We start from the raw sequence: 17,721 nt of genomic DNA, 5'->3' as shown, positions 1-17,721 counted from the left end.
TCCCAGTCCTACTGCCAGTTCCTGGAAGACACCTTCTTCAAGCAGTGGTACAGGAAGAAGTCTGCATCCTTCAAGAAAAACATGATTTTCATGCAGGACAATGCTCCATCACACGCGTCCAAGTACTCCACAGCGTGGCTGGCAAGAAAGGGTATAAAAGAAGGAAATCTAATGACATGGCCTCCTTGTTCACCTGATCTGAACCCCATTGAGAACCTGTGGTCCATCATCAAATGTGAGATTTAAAAGGAGGGAAAACAGTACACCTCTCTGAACAGTGTCTGGGAGGCTGTGGTTGCTGCTGCACGCAATGTTGATGGTGAACAGATCAAAACACTGACAGAATCCATGGATGGCAGGCTTTTGAGTGTCCTTGCAAAGAAAGGTGGCTATATTGGTCACTGATTTGTTTTTGTTTTGTTTTTGAATGTCAGAAATGTATATTTGTGAATGTTGAGATGTTATATTGGTTTCACTGGTAATAATAAATAATTGAAATGGGTATATATTTTTTTTTGTTGCCTAATAATTATGCACAGTAATAGTCACCTGCACACACAGATATCCCCCTAACATAGCTAAAACTAAAAACAAACTAAAAACTACTTCCAAAAATATTCAGCTTTGATATTAATGAGTTTTTTGGGTTCATTGAGAACATGGTTGTTGTTCAATAATAAAATTAATCCTCAAAAATACAACTTGCCTAATAATTCTGCACTCCCTGTACACTCTCATTATGAGACAATGTCAAATCCCAGTAATACGAAGCTTGATGTGATTTCCCTTAATGCCAAAAGTCTCACTCACCCAGTAAAAAGACGTGCATTTTCAGACTATTGACACTCTCTTCACAATGACCTAGTCTTCTTGCAGGAGACCAAATTGGTTATAAGGAAGCACTGTCCCTCCGTGCCGGGTGGGTATCTGACATCGCTTGTTGCCGTGCTGTGACAAAAAAGTATGGAGTCCTGACAATACTGTCTAGAAACTCAAGATTGTCTATTATTTCATCTGAACCAGACAATGAGGGCAGTTAGTTGATCACAAGATTACAACATCCCTCCTCTGAAATATATGATGTGAACATTTATGCACCTAAGATAGACGACCCTAAGGTTTGGAATTCACTGTCATCCAAATCAGCCCATCTCCCACCTGATGTTTGGGTCACATTGGGAGGAGATTTCAACTTACCGATGGGCCCAATTCTAGACAATCGGTCTTCAGATATAGGATTCCTAAATCCCAGAAAACACACCAGCAGCAATGCGCAGTTCATAAACTACCCTATGAATGGAGAATTCACAACCCCACTGGTACTGATTTTACCTTTTTCTCACCACCTCACAACATGTTCTCCAGAATTGATTACCTACCACTTGCCCTGACTCTCCTTCCCATATGCTGCCCAGACTTCTATAGAACCAAACACTATTTCAGACCATGCAGGGATCACATTTCACCTCAAATTCCTTCCTTCCACACCAAGATCCAAAAACTGGAGACTGAATGTAGAAATTTTAAAAGACCCAGATACTGCCAGAGAGCTAAAAGAAGAATAGCTCGATTTATCGAGACCTATCAGGACTCAGTATTCTCTCCAGTCACCTTTTGGGATGCTCATAAATGTTATACTAGAGGTTAAATTATAAGTAAAACGTCGTGAAAGAATAAACTTATTAATACATTCCTAAACCAATTGGCATTAGAAATTAAATCCAAAGAATTTTCTTATAGGCAAAACAGCGCCGGAACAACATTGACCCTATTAAAGCAACTTAAATATAACTTTAATATTATCATTAGCAAACGAGCACACCACTGGGTACAAGCACAAAAAGGTAAAAAGATGTTCTACCTCAATAAAGATGGAAAATCCTTAGCCGCATATCTGAAGTAAAAAAAAAAGTTATCATTATTCAAAAAATCATATTAACATACAAACTTCAACGGATATGATCTTAAAGGTCTTTCAGAGCTTTTACAAAAAGCTATACACTCCCTCAGCTTCCACTTCCATTGAATCTTGAGCTCAATTTTTTTAAATCCTTACCAATGAAACAAATCTCTGATTGCGAACAATCTGAACTTGCTAAACCCTTTAGCACAGAGGAGATTCTCCAAGTAATTAAAAATGTTCACAATTTTATTTTTTTTAATCATTAGCTAGTACCATCATATCCCCGATAAAATCGACCATCACACATTCCACAGCCCATGATTCAATATCAGAGACCACCTCTGAGGCCACCATTGTGGTGATCCCCAAAGAGGGCAAATACCAAACTGAACCCAAAAACCTTAGGCCAATATCTCTCATTAATGTAGTTGCAAAAATGATAGCGCACCGTCTCACCCGACTGATAGCTAATCTAATCCATGCTAGTCAACCTGGATTTGTTAAAGGTCGGCTTGCTGACAATAATATATGTGTCTTTGCCCACATTATCGAAAAAACGTCTAATCTTATTTCCCCTCCAGCAATAGACATATCCTTGGACACAGAAAAAGGTCTCATGGCCATTCCTTGAAGCCGTTCTCTCAAGACACGCTCTTGAAAAAGAATTCATCACAATGACTATGGCACTATATTACAACCCCTCAGCTAAAATTAGAATCAACTGAGAACTCTCTCAACCTTTTTTCCTACATCAAGGCACCCATCAGGGATATCCCTTATCCTCTTGTTGTTTTTGCTTGCCATTGACCTGTTACTCCTAATGATAAATAGGTCTCCCTATATCCCAGGTAAATCCTTTTTATAATGATACATACAAAACAGCTGCTTATGCAGATGTTATTCTAATGTTTACTGAATTCCCCAGAATCGGCAATTACTGAAATCCTAGCCTGCATAGAGTATTTCTCCAAATATTCAGGATACACCCTAAATAGAAATTAAGACCAAAATGATCCCACTGAATGTTAATTGCTACCCCTCCAAGGGGTGTTTATCTAACTTTCAATGGAAATCAAATATCAAAAATCTTGGGATTTGGTTCTGGAATAACCTCACCCAATCAATCACAATTAATGAAGGGAAAACTTTAAACAGAATCAAAGACCTGCTATCAGCGTGGTCACCAAAGCATATCTTGTGGTGGGGTAGATTGGAAACCATTAAAATGATGGTTTCACCCTTAATCAACTTATTATCGAGTATGTTACCTACTAGCCTGTCCTCGGACTTCCTCCTTAAGGCTGATAAAGCCATTTCACATTTCCTCTGGGAGAATAAGAAACCCAGGATTAGCGTTAAGAAATTGAGAATACCTACAGAATTTGGCAGCTTCAAGCTACCCGACTAGAACCGTTATCAAACGGCCTATTTAGCCTCTCTAGACGCCAGATGGTTTGACACTAATCCACTAAAAAAAGCAGTCTGGCTTAACATAGATACTACCATTTGTTAACCCTGCCCTCTGATATCAACCTTATCCATGACCAATTTTCCCTATAGTCAGTCTCAAGTAATCTTTAGAGATATGGTCTCGGCCATTCTTGTGGTTGGCACTGCCCTCAGGACTAATACCCGTAACTCAACCCTCATGTCATTTTGGTATAGTAAGAAACAAAACATTCCTAATTCCCCCACAACACGTCCAGTCTTGGCCTCTGAACGGTTGGCGACAGAACCAGATCGCTATGAGAACTCTAACCCGCTTCCATTTGCTACACTACAATGCAAACATAATCTACATTTCATTGACTACTACGATTTTCTCAGACTCAAAACTAAGAAATCCATACTAGGCCCTTTGCAAGATTCCCCCCTCATACAGAAACTCCATCTCATCCTATTGGGCGGACACACAGCTTCGGAGATCTACAAAATATTCTCTCCCTCTCTAATCCAACGTCGCCCTCCCCCACCTTGGAACTAAACTGGACTCCCTTCTTTAATCCCAAATTATTTCCACTCAAAGCGCAGATTCTTGGGCCGAAATAGATTCACAACTGACAAAACACAAATTGATACCTTTCTTCTCTCAAACCAGATATTTTGCAACTTACCACAGCTATTGGACTGCAGCAAAACTATTCAGTTCAAAAGTAAAAGATGCAAACACTTGCTGAGCCTGTGACTCGAAGAACATATGTTCTACACCTCCCCACAACTACAACTTATTGGCAAGAGGTGGCATAACAAGGCCAGAAGATCTTCAAACTGACTACCCCAATCTCCCTTCCAATACTTCTATAGCGACCACATATAATTGACACCCCTGTTAAAACTCCAACCTCCGATCTCTCCCGCCTTGACTTACTACTTACTGTGGCTGTTAAAGTAACTCTAATTGATTGGAAATCGAGCAAAAATGTATCCTATCATAACTGGTGGGCATGGGTGACTTACCTAAGAAGCACACACACATCCTTAAACAACACCAGTGTTGCCCGATTACATTCCAACGTGTCTGGGATACACTTGACCGTTTTATTCAAGACTCGAAGGATTAAAGGGAAAGCCAATATATTGGCACCCATACATTTTACTTTCTGACAAATTCTAATTCAAACAACTTGAATCAAGATAGCATTGATTTCGTAACACTATACCGCATGACCCCATAGCCTATCCTAACCCCTGCTCCTTCTCCAATCTCTAAACATAACTTGCATGATATGTAATACCACCAGACTTTATACCCCAACCTTCTTGATCCCTTTCTTCCCCTTATCTTGCAACACTAATGGTACTACATCGTGGGTTTTGTCCCATCCATACTACTATGCATCAGACAGTTGTAACTGGTACTTACTAGATGCAATTTGACTATTTTCACTGCTGTACGTATCATGAGGATGTAATCTGTTAACAGTTAGGTTTTGTCTTCCCCCTTCTTTTCGTTTCTGTAATGTCTTTTCCCTTCCCTATTAAGAGAATCAATAAAAAGTATTCTGAAAAAAAAAAAAACTTAGCATCAGGTAGGAACTGTTAATAAGAGAGTGCAACCTGGAGACTACGACAGCTTACACTTAGCTCTATATTGGCGAGGGTGGTAAAATGACAGCAAACACTGTTGCACCACTTTAACCACTATTCCTGCAAACTAAATGAGGCCCACACAATGCATACCTTTCAACTTTGTGGCAGGAACAGCAGCCTTTCAAGCACAAGAGATGGCTTGCGGAGCAGCTATTGTTTGCGAGCTCAACAATGCTATTTTGAAGTTTGAACGCAATATATGTCACTAAGCGGTAGATGTTGCAATTGACCCCCTTGGTGCTGCCGAAGACTGGACTAGTGGCAACCCTAATGTATTGTTCGTCTCTCTCTGTTATAGGTTACCTGACTGTCTGTCTCTAGACATCCCTCTCTCTCCTGTTGACGTCTGTCCCAATACTCTGCTTTTTCCATGCCTCTCTTCTTGGAAGCAGCATATATTCTTCTCTAAAATTTCTAGCAGTTGTCAGAACCATCCATGTCCCTCCATTCATGTTGCACGCTGCACCACTACAACATCCTACCTAATTCTTCTTCTGGTCCACTCATGTTTCTGTCTCTATTTCTGGAGTTGTGTTTCCATCTTCCCATTGTAGGATCATAGAGCGAGATACAATGCCTTGTTTTTAAACTGCTGACTTTAGACAGACTGCTCAGTAGTACCCCAGCATGTCACAATAATAGACTACTACAGAGCCAATGGCTCCACGCGTGGTTCATGCATCCTGCTTTTTTCTCCACAGTTCATCCTGAATGTGCGTCTGGATTACCGGATCTCATTTCTTCTGTCTGTGTTCAGGAAGGAATTCTTGGAGGTTTTCCCCATGCAGGACAGCGCAGCCGACGGCACCGCCCCAGCTTATGACTCTACAAGTAATATTCTCTTCCAGTCGGAACATGTACTCTTTCATGTGCTTCCAGTCTTTCCCTCAGTCTGTTTTGCCTTGAACGTGTCTCAACTAATTCGTTTTCTCTTGTGTACCTCCTTTTTTCATAGCGGCTATAATTTTTGCTGTCCCTTTATTTCACACTACATGTGCTACTTTTTTTTTATCAAAACATTTCAGTGTCTTTTCTCTATCATACTTTCCTCTTTGTGAACCACACCTGCTCACTATAGTTCTTTGTTAGCCACTTTGTTCCCCCTTTCTTATATTTTCACTAACTCCCAGTCAGGCTTTCAGTTTAATTTAACATTATTTTGGGAAGTACCTTTGGTGTAGGAGGGGTAAATGCAAATCCAATTCATGCATAATTATGTGCATGGAGCCTACATTATTAAACTAGCACTGTTTGTAAGTGCTATGTGTAAAACCTCATCACACAGAGTACAGCTGTTATGTCAGTTGTTGGTACCTCACCAGTCCTGAAGTACTGGTGCCTGATGTTTTTCTTTCTTTTCTTCTTCCACTGAAACCTCTTTGGTGGTGGTTGTAGAGCTCCACCCCTGAGAGGGTAACCAACTGTAAATGTGTTACTTGCCTTTTAGCCATATCTTGGCCTTCACCACTCAGTTGTAGCAGCAATTTACTTCCTGGAGTTCTGCTTAAGTCTTAATTGATTGTACTTATTATCGATGTGCTAATCAAATGCCCTCATAATTGTAATTGACAAATAGTTGATATTGATAATTTTCATTCATTAAGACTTCACATTTTTGCAATTGATATAGGGGTGTAGCTCCTATGGCTGATTTTGCGCTTAAAGTTTCTGCTGACTGTTCCCTGATTTATTTTTCACTCATCTTTGGAGTAGATGAAATCTTCAACGTTTCATCTTGCACTCTTTTTCTGAGTATGACCAAGATGCCTTTCTAATTGTCAAGCAATAGCATGTGGTATGTGGTATCCTCTCTCCTCATCAGTCATTCCATCATTGAAATTCTACAACTGTTGGAAAGAAATTGATGTCTTCATCCTGTTGCAGCGTGCATGAGCATGTAGTATATTCGGGCCTGATTACGATCTTGGTGAATGGAATACTCTGTCACAAAAGTGAAGGGTATTCGCCCACCGTATTACGATCTTGATAGAAAATAAGGGGATCATAATATGGAAGACAGGATGTCTGTCACGTGTATGACGGAGCAACCTCGTCTGCCAACATCATAATCAGGTCCTAAGTCTTTTTTATTAGCTGGTTTCTCAATTGTCTTGTCCTGTGCTCTGCTGTCTGATCTGTGGCTAGGTTCAAGGCTTGAAATGTAAAGACGAGAGAGGTAGAGAAACAATGATCTTTTGCTCGACTCTGCACTTTCTCTTGGAGTACCAACGTTATGCGTCAGCATGTCTTACCATGCTAATGCTAATGTTTTCAGAGACAGAATAGAAAGACACCTCAGTTGCCATAAATCAGGTATAGATTTATTTAGGAATCGAAATAGTGTGCATTCGTAAGTTACTTTGTGTTGTTTCAGAAATTAATTGGTTACTAACCACTCCACGAACTGTAAACCTGAATATACCTAGTAATATGACATCAAAAGTAAGTACAAACGTGAGATCGCTGCTATGTTCCCTTTAATGTGCAAGCCTGAGCAACCGCGCAACTCCTCATGTTACTGTGCAGTTAAATTCCTGGAGCGTGCATACATTTCTAATTCAATTAAGCCTTTATGTGGCAGTGTTTTTATGTGGGTTTTCCCTTTGAACAGTGGGTTAAATCAGTCCCACCTCCCCCGGCCAAACACTAAGGCAGGGCAAGGTTAAGCAAAAGGAACCGTTAACACGCATTGGAAATAATGACTCTAACCATCCACTTCAGACAACATTTGAATTTACAAGAATGCTTTTCATCTTTCCTACCACGAAAAACAAAGTGCTCCTTTCAGGGCTCCTACATACTCAGTGTAAAAATATATTTGCGGTTCTGGGGTTCTGGAATGCAGGGGAAACAGTTTTCTCCTTTTTAACACTATTTCTAGTTTTTTGGAAGTAGATAGAGTGATTGCAGTAGGAAAGTTGAAGAGGAGGGAGCCCGAAGTAGCAAAGAACTTTCCCATACCGAGTCACAGCACTCTTGTCTACTAAGGCCACAGCTGGTTCTTACTCGATACCGCCCTGGACAGAGACAACGTTGGTGTACTCACTGCGGTTGGTGAATACATTGCGACAAATGAGAGCGCAGAGGACTACTTTATGTGGTCCTTAATGCAACAGCACCATGTAACCCTCTCAAGGCAGGCACCATGGGCCTGGGCCCAGCTCGCCCATGCCAAAAGCTGGCCCTGGCTCAGTTTTCGTCTGTTTTGTTTGCTTGCAGGAGCACTGAAGGATGCAACTAAGCCTGGGAGAATTTTAAATTACGCCTACGTAGTTTTGGGATCTTTGCAGTAAGCTTCTTATGTGAAATTCCTGCAATTTCACCAGTATGCTTAATTACCTGACATTTTCGGTAAAACTTTCTGTGCTTAAGTATAGCATGAAATGACAGATTTGTTTTTCACGTAAGTACGTGTAACTTCACCAAAACATCACATAATTACGGAAAAGCAAATCATGCAAATTTCACACAGCCCTAGGCGCAGCCTCCCCAGAGGTCAAGTAAGTTGTGTAAGTAAGTTACAAAGGCAGTGAAGTTGCAGACTTGAAGCACTGAGGGAGAGGGGGTGAAGGATGGAAGGTAGGGCACGGAGGGAGAGAAGGAAGGAAGGAAGGGCCTGACCGAGGTCAGGTGGAAACATTAATCTTACTATGTCTACATTGGATGTAGTAGTGGTTTCCTCACGCACTTGTGGGCCTCTTTTAGGGGGGCAAACAATATTTAGTTTGCCTCTTGGGGATAGTCAGTCTATTCAATGTATCACAAAATAACGCTCACTTTCAGTTTCCTACAGACCTCATTGACTGGTGTGCAGCCCAGAAACAAAATACAGGCTGCAGAGGAAGGGCTATAGATACATAAACGTGCGCCTATTGGCTTCAGTGTCACTAATACATTTTTGTGTACAGTATTGTATAAAGGAAGCACTTCTCAAAGGTAATACAGGCACCATAAATTTGGTGATGACATCTGTTATTTACAATGCTTAGACACACTATAAGTGTGGTATGTGGTGTTTTCTAAAAACAATGTATTATTGTAGTAAACAATGATAAATGAAATAATGTAGAGGAGATAAGGACAGATTGGAGGGAAGGACAAAAGGGAGGCCAATCCTGCTTCTCTTTTCTCCTTTGAGCCAGAGAGGTATTCCGTCCTAACTAATCAGTCATGTTTTTCTCTTCTCTTCCAACAACATTACTGAACTTTACTATAGAATTTGTGAATCATGTCCAGGTGGGTTCTCAGGGCTGGTAATGCCTGCTGCGACTGTCTTTTCTGCCCCCCTAGCACCACGTCCTCCTGCTCCACGAATTCCCTCACTACCACTCTCCAACAGTGCCCCACATCTCTCCATAGCCCCTATCTGACATACATTTAATTTTTATAGCATTACTAGTAGTTCACTCACTCAGTTCTGTGGTCTGCATGGTACATTTCTACCCTACTTTATGATGAGACTTAACTGCCACTAGATATTTTACTGTCACTAATCAAAATAGATATTTCACCGGTGGGAACATTAATCACCAGAGTTATCTTGACATTGTTATTGTTGTCTGAAAACTGCTGGATGCACAAGGAAGTTCAAGAAGTTCACATGCTCTTAAACTCAAGTTAGATTTTATCCCAGCCCCCCCACCAAAGTCAGCACCAGGTGCAACTGCACTAGTCACACCACCCTAAAGTCGGCCTTGGCAGTTCTGGTTCGATCTTTTCTATCACAGAATTTATCATCCTTTCTTGGTCAGTCCTGCTTTTCTCCTTTCCAAAACCTACCAGTCCTGTCAGAACAGTACTTCTCTTTACTTCCCCAGAATTTATCTTTGCTGCCACCTGACTATTCCTTCTGCACTTGTCTCTCTATATCTCTTAACAGTTTACCAGTAATGCTCATGCCAGTCCGACTGGTATGTGCTTGTTACATTATGCGCGCAAAAATGTTTGCACAGTGGATGCATCACTATAAAGACTTATCTGTTGGAATTTAGCAAATCCCTTTTGTTCAGTTTCTGGCACCTCCTTGAAAGACATGAAACTCATGTGCCTAAAAGTGACTCAGGTCACTGTGCAGCACTATACAAAACATATTTTAGAACTTTTTTTTTGCATTGGCTTATATTTTCTAGGTTTATTGTATTTTACTAATGTGGAGTATGCCACAGTGAATGCTAATGGGACCTAACTGATTTCTGTAAAAATATTCATTGTATTTTCTTTGGATGGGGTGGGTACAAAAATGTTTAAGAGTCAAAACTGGATGCCATTTAAAAGTGTGTGCATTTTTGGAATGTATTTAGCTATTTGCCTACAAAATATTCAGTTTTGATAAAGCATTTAGATAAAACTAGTTTATAACTGTACTATTTTGTACAAAGGAAAAATGCCTGAGGGACATATTTTATATTACTCCCAACCCAAGATGTAGTTTGTCCAGAAATGGGTAGGTGGCTGACATAGTGACCTAGGCTGCACTTCAGTTTTGCACATGGCGAGGAAGGTGCGCACACTGACAGTCTCTTGCTGCACATGGAGAAATAAAATGAGAGGGAACATTGGATCATGACGTCCCATTCATTAACCCAGAGAGTTGTTCAGTCCTTATTACGGTAGGCCCTCTTTTCAACAAATGAAGTCCCAGAGGGGAGAGTTTACAATCCGATGGTCGTCACCATGAGAGCTGACATAATGTGCCTTCACTTTAAATATTAGGGAAATGTCCTGACTTGTTCAGTCCTAGATTTATTAATTGCAAGCTTGTTCCTCAACTCCACCCAGACTGGCCCCCTCTTTGCACCTCACTGTTTTGTTCCTCACACAAAATGTAAATTCCCATAATATAACTAGGTTGTCAACTTCTCTTATTGTGATCACAAAGAGCATTTTTGATCCACAATCATGAACTATATTTGTAATTGTTACAGATTTTCAATACATAATTTGATAAGTAAAGACATTTATTTATGATATTAGAATTATTTTGTTTTTATGGCTTTAACCTAGAAAAAGTTGCTGATAGTTATGAAAAGCCATACATCCCTATTTTCTCTAAACGTAAAGGAATGCTACTCTGTTTGTACACATTCTCTGTGTCTCCATGGTCCTATTTACTGACAGTTTTTAAAAAGCCAGAAATCTGTGTACATTTCCTTCAAAATTTGGAGTAGATTTCTGACGTTTATGGGATTCATAAAATTCCAGTGTAGTGCTCGTGCAATGCATGAACTATTGAGTTTTATGACTACCCCTACACCATCATATTTGTTCATGCAGATTTTCCACCAGGCAGAAATCAATGTAAGTACAGTATAAATATTTCCACATGTAAACATTTTTAGCCTTTGACTAAGGTCTTTCAGTTGCAGCCATACCATTCTTTCTTCAACCTAAAAGCATATGTGTGTCTGTCTTTAGCAGGACTAGTTTCTGTGTGATTACAGATTGGAAAATATGATGGAAAACCTCTGTGCATAAAGTTGTTGGGTGCACAAGAGTTTGCATTGTCATCATCCCCTCTAACCTCATGGCTTCCCGTAACACCTCTTTCCTCACATTTTCCTTCCCCCAATTCAGAATTACTGGGTGTTTTGTATAATTGAGTATGAGCTTGTGAAAATCATTAAATCTTTTCTTTGAATTAGGATTTGAATTTTTTAATTGCAATTTAAACAGTTTCCACATTATTTAAGCAGTTTCCACATCTAAGAGCCAATTAAAGGCAGGAATGTTTATTGACTGGATCTCTCATTAACAATCTCGTGCCCTCTTCATCTCAGCATTTTATATATATACACGCACACACACACACACCTTTCTCTCTCTAAGTCCCTTGCCCTGTCTCTCATTCTGCTTCTCATTTTCTCTTGGTCTCTCTTTTTCTATTTATCTTGCACTTCTCCCTGTCTTGCTCTTGATCTCTCCCACTATCTTTGGATTGTTATCCTTATTTCTCTTTCTCCTACCGTCTTCCTCATCTCTTTAGCTATAGACCCATGACTGAGCTGTTGGGGCATCTTTTATGTTACATACTTTTCTACCTCAGGTGCTTCGATGAATCTGGATCGACTAGGAGAACAGGCAGAAGCCATGTTTGGTGTAGGGTGAGTTTCATGTCTGCTTCTTCTGTTTTCAGATAATGGATGTCTCTGTAATGGTCACATGTATGTGAAATGTTATTAATATAATCTACTGTTTTACTGGATGCCTGTAATCTCTTTTCTCACCAATACTTACCCTCAGTGGCGTAGCGTGGGTTGTCAGAACCCGGGGCAAGGCAAGTAATTTTCGCCCCCTAACCTGGGGCAAGGCAAGTAATTTGCGCCCCCTAACCCGTGGATTTTAGCACTCGAGTCTCTTCCAAGATGTTGCGCCCGGTGCGGCCGGCCCCCCTGCACCTCCCACTCTACGCCACTGCTTACCCTTCCTTCTCGATGGTATGATTCAATACATGTGTTTGTTTTTTTGCACCAGGAAGAGCAGCAGCATGTTAGAGGTAGACGACGAAGGCGGGCGGATGTTTTTGCGAGTGCTGATCCGCCTGACAATGAATGACTATCCTTCACTGGTATCTGGCTCCCTGCAGCTGCTCTTCAAACACTTCAGCCAGAGACAGGAGGTCCTGCACACATTTAAGCAGGTAATGAGAACATGAAACACTCTCAAAGGGGTAAATCGAAGTGGCAAATTTGTTGTCTATTTCCAAAGAATATAGGCACGTGTACAGACTGCCTACTTCTGTCTTTGTCCTATAGTTAGTTAAAATAATTATGTTTCAATGTGTACTTTTGTCAAACAATCTGAATTTCTGAGCTGTTCAAGGTGCATCCATTTTCACTGGAGGCTAAGAGAATTTTAAGCAATCGGTGACATTGCAGACATTCACACTTTTTTCTTTATTTCATTTTTGTTTAGAGGTGGATCATTGTCCTAGCACTCTTACCCAACTGCTTATAGTCGATTTTCGGAGTCTGACCCACCTCAGTTTGTTTTTCTGAAACTGTGTGTAATCCTCCAATCGTTCACATTAGGCTACAATAAATTCAGCCAACACTGTTCATTACATGTTTTATTTTTCATCTTCGCACTGCACCATCTCTCCATCAGGTCCAGCTCCTCATCTCATCACAGGATGTTGAAAACTACAAAGTAATCAAGACCGAACTGGACTCTCTCCGGACAATGGTGGAGAAATCTGAACTGTGGGTGGAAAAGAAGGGCAGCTCCGGAGAGAGCAGCCCTGGAGAAGGCAGCAAGAAGGAAAAGAAAGAGGTCAGTACAGAGGAGGCTTCTGGGATCGGGTTGTGCTCTTTTGTGTCCTAAACGGAGGTCAGATTGTTCTCTCCCAAGATTGTATCAACCTGAGCACAGGTGAATGATTCCAGGCCAATATACGTGGGCCTCCTTTACCAGATCTGCTCCTTTGCTGGAGCCACTGCTGCTGAGGTTTATCGTGTCTTAATTTCATGCGGGTGGATGATAGCTCTCCTTTTCTGGTGCCATAGTTGCTCGATTCAATTTCAAATTGACATTAACATCTTAAGGTTCTGTCCCTGTGGGGATTACTCCTGGGTCAATTCCAAGCACGCAGATGTCACTATACCAAGTTTCTCAAGGGCTACTTCAAAATCTATTCCAAGTAAGCAAAGGATTCCTAACAAATGTTATTCTCCTTGCTCCACCCAACCTGTGACTGCAAGTGATCCCATCTACCATCTAACAAGACAAGGCCTTGCAGTTGATGTTTTTTTTCCCTGACAAGATTGACCTGATGATTCTGTCCCAGCCACTGCCGGAGGTGGTATCCACCAAAACGGAACCCTTCTGTGCCTTTACACCTTTTTTTATATCTGTTTAAGAAATGGTTAATGGTCTAAGGTTTTCTTACTTGACATGGTTTCATTGTGTTTTACTCTTTACAGCAGGGTGAAGAGGGCGTTGAGAAACCAGCTGTTGAGAAGAGCAGTGATAACTACCAGAAAGTAAAAGCGGTAAGACCCACATGTTTAGAAAGCGATGCCCGTGTGAGAAGGAAATTGCGCTGCTAGTGGTTATGGACAATTGTTATTGCCTGTTATTCTGTGTTATGGGATTTTACATTACTCTGATGTTCATGTACATAAGGGAAGATATATTTCTGTTAAATTAATATAACAAACCTAATAAAAATGAACAATGGCAATCTATGGCAGACGTAGCAGGGTGAAATGGATAATATGTTTATGATTGGAAAGTATCCCTTATGTTTTCTGGGTGCCACTTACAAAGGCTCTGTTAGTTTTGGGAGCAGGCATTCTTTGTATCTGAAGTGTTAAAAGGACCTACACTGGGAGCAAAACATGTCCCTCTTCTTTATCAAGTGAATACAAGTAATTTAACAGTTGTGGCAAGCTAAAGCACAAACACCACTCACCCAGAAATCCAGAAATTCAGCAAAAGACAAAGGTTGCACTAAGTTGAACCTTCTATGTTATTGAACTGTGGCAAAGCAATGAAGAGGGAAGTCGGTGTCTTTTTTCATTAATAATATTATATTTAGGTTTCAATCAAAAGAAGGATCTGAATGATATAATTCATTCTTTTGATGGGTTGTGGCCAGATAAAACCTCTGATATCCAAGCTCTGATTGGGTTCCATACGTACATCAGTCTGAAACACATGCCATCACTTTCTAGGATAGAGACTTCTAAAGTGCAGGCGTTAACAAATTCATGCCACCATACCTGTTGGTGCAGTGCCTTGCTTAGCAACCAATTTCAAGCCAAAACTAATCTAGCCAGCAAGATAGCAAAAAAATAAATCCCTGCAACCTCTGATGGAATCAAGGGTGAATGTCTGAGTATGATCGTTTTGTAATCCCAGACAATAGCAGTTTGCAATATCCCAAACAGTTTCTGAAAGATGAAATCCTAATACCCACATATCCTTGAACAAGCAACAAAGAAATGTATCCTTTTGCCCCACCCCCCCATCTCCACACCTAAAACATTTTCCATCTTGCCTTAACCTCACTTTATACAAGAGATACGGCAAATAGTAAAGATCATTCAGAAATTTGAACTAGTGCGCAATAATACGAGAGACGTTCAAAATTGACTGTGCATAAGTGTTAATATTTTTTATTTCATTGTACATTACTTCTACCCACAAACGCCTACTCCATTTATCTGCTCTAAATTGGAAAATATCGACTTTCCCCTCAATCTCGGTCTCTAATGTATTTTATAGGCCAATTTTATGGCCTTAAGTGTCACTTTTATAAAGTAATCTAAAACGTTATTCTGGAAGCAGTTTAAATCCTCAACTGCTAGACTTTGTAAAAAAGTAAAAACCTACCTAGCAGGAATTCTAAGGCAAGGATGTTTTTGCTTCACACAGCTGTCTAAGAAGGTCCAGAGCAGCCCAATACCCCAAAAAGCTATTGTGAACCACTGGTGGTAAGCTTGGATGGTAGCCAAAGAGCGTACATTGAGTATAAAGTGTGATGACAAATAATTTTCTAATAAAGACCAAGATTTGATGGTACACCTGTAGTGTCTTGAGTCTACTCCTCCAAGACACTCCGGTCTAGGCCATACAGACGTAATGAGCAGATGGGGTAGAATTTTGTAAAGCCTCAATATAAGGCTCAAGATATAAAGCTCAAGATAGAGGGCAAACAGTTGAAGTGAGAGAGGGCAGCCCAGACGGGTGCCTCTGGTGATACAAATTGGGTCTAACAGAGCACCCCCACAGGTGATCCTTGCCATTAATGTGCTATACAGAAGTTTAACCTTTGAAATAAACCCCGGGCCAAAACTTGACCTGCTCATAACTGCCAAGAAGAACCACCAAGAGATCTGATCAAATGCCTTTTCAGCATCCAACATGATCATCCTGGCAGGAATCTCCTCAACAGATGCAACATCCAAAGCAGTTATAGCCGTGTTGATGTGTGGGGTCATAGCACAGCCTGAAATGAACCTATGTTGATTTGGGTCCACCAGGTCTGAGGTGACTACAGATAACCAGTTGGTCAATATTCTTGTAAAGATCTTTGAGCCTGCATTAATTAAGGGCACTGGCCGATAAGAGCTGCGGCACATGTGATCCTTAACTTTTTTGGGAAATATTACAATATTAGTTTCCCCCCACAAGCTTGGGACCCCATAGAAAAATATCTGCGGAGTGGAATCGGTCTGAGAGGACCAGTAGAAGTAACCTAGAAAAAGTCTTATTAAATTCCAAAGAAATTTGATCCACTCGCCAATTGTCCAATAGCCATCACGATACCTGACAAGGTCACACTCTAATCTAGCCTTTCTCGCTGTCCCAGTCAGCTTCCAATGTTGAAATTACTCAATTTAACTTTTTTTAAATTTTGCAGAGGATACCCAATCCTCACTAAAGAGGTTTCGACAAAATTTCCAAAACACCTCTCTGATTTCAGACTGCTCTGTTGTTTGATCTCCCATACCACTTGCAATCTTCTAAATGAGGCTACTACTTATTCTATCCTTAAATCAGAATGGCCAGCAGCCAATCCATCTCCTCTCTTGGCCCTATCCTACATACTTTTCTTTAGGATGGTTTATAGAACCACCTGCTGTTCCAAGTCCATGGCTGTTTTTAATGGGTTTTGTTCGAATGTACTTTGCGCTAATTCTGCCTCGGTCTGACTAAAGGCAAACCATTAATAAGGCTCAGCTGGGCTCCCTGACTTCTGTTGTTATATAGTAAACCTCAGTCTGCTGCCTGCAAAAGTCCTTAAGCGCATCCCAGACTGAAGTTGTGGATACCAATCTCAGTGTTGCATCAAAATAATTCCCTATTTTACCCTCCATTACTTGCATATATTCCTTATCTAACAGCAACTTCTGACAAAAAAACTAGCTGCAAGAATTAGAGAACTGACTGCACCAATCTGACCTCATAAACATGGATAATGAGTTAGGATTAAGATTGTATCCCGAGATCTCAACCTTTCTGCAGATGTAATACTCTGTGACCCCCTCTGATGTATGGGTGGTCAGTTGTGTTGCGGCTCATCCTGCATACTTTATTCAAAAGCTGTTTGAGAAAGTAGGTGTTCCTCAGGCATTGCTACATCCTTTCCCACTTTCCAATCTCTGACAGTCTGAAGCCAGTCTTGGCACCAGGACCACCCATCATGACAGCCCCAGGGGGGTGATAAGTGGTTTAGTTAGTTTCCTGTCAGATCACTCCATTACAGTAAGCAGCTGAAGGCAATGGCCCACAGCTCATCTTCCCACATATGTATGTTGTCGATAGAGGAGGCGGAGTGCTGCTGCTGTTCACTCCCTACAGAACCCTAATTTAAGAAAGAGGTGGACTGAGGCACAACTCACAAGTCCCCATGAACATCACTCAGTTTGCCCCTTTAATTTCACTTAAGTTCCTCCTGATGAAATCAACTCCTTACAAAACCCAGTAAGTACCAGGTAGAATAATCACTGCCACTGGTGAAAATGTCAGAAGTATAGTCTGAGTAAAATGAGTGACTTTATGGAATGTTACAAGTTGACATAATTAATAAGTCTGTAATGTTGAGAATACCACTCTATAATTGTCTGATAATTTGTCAGTGCCTTATAGGCCATTTAACTTGCATGAATCTTCTTCTCTAAACTATGTGAACCATGGCAGTTTCCATATATTAAATTGCCTGTTGAGGGACAGGGTGAAGGATGGGTAAAATGGGGCAGTTGGAAGAAGCTGAGTGGACTCGGCTA

The 17,721-nt window shown here is 40.7% G+C and overlaps 1 protein-coding gene across 1 annotated transcript in view; it reads left to right on the top strand.

The window, feature by feature from the left end:
- The window catches only part of ITPR3 (inositol 1,4,5-trisphosphate receptor type 3), a 467,836-nt gene that overhangs the window by 323,736 nt on the left and 126,379 nt on the right, over positions 1–17,721 (top strand). Inside the window, exons 23-27 of the mRNA XM_069238858.1 lie at positions 5,695–5,824; positions 12,036–12,093; positions 12,464–12,629; positions 13,097–13,261; positions 13,912–13,980. Of these exons, the coding sequence (XP_069094959.1) occupies positions 5,695–5,824; positions 12,036–12,093; positions 12,464–12,629; positions 13,097–13,261; positions 13,912–13,980 (588 nt within the window). The remainder of the gene's footprint in view (positions 1–5,694; positions 5,825–12,035; positions 12,094–12,463; positions 12,630–13,096; positions 13,262–13,911; positions 13,981–17,721) is intronic.

The sequence above is a fragment of the Pleurodeles waltl genome, chromosome 6 (genome assembly GCF_031143425.1).
Source record: "Pleurodeles waltl isolate 20211129_DDA chromosome 6, aPleWal1.hap1.20221129, whole genome shotgun sequence".
In the NCBI taxonomy this organism is placed as follows: domain Eukaryota; kingdom Metazoa; phylum Chordata; class Amphibia; order Caudata; family Salamandridae; genus Pleurodeles; species Pleurodeles waltl.
This window is presented reverse-complemented; position numbering and strand designations above follow the sequence as displayed.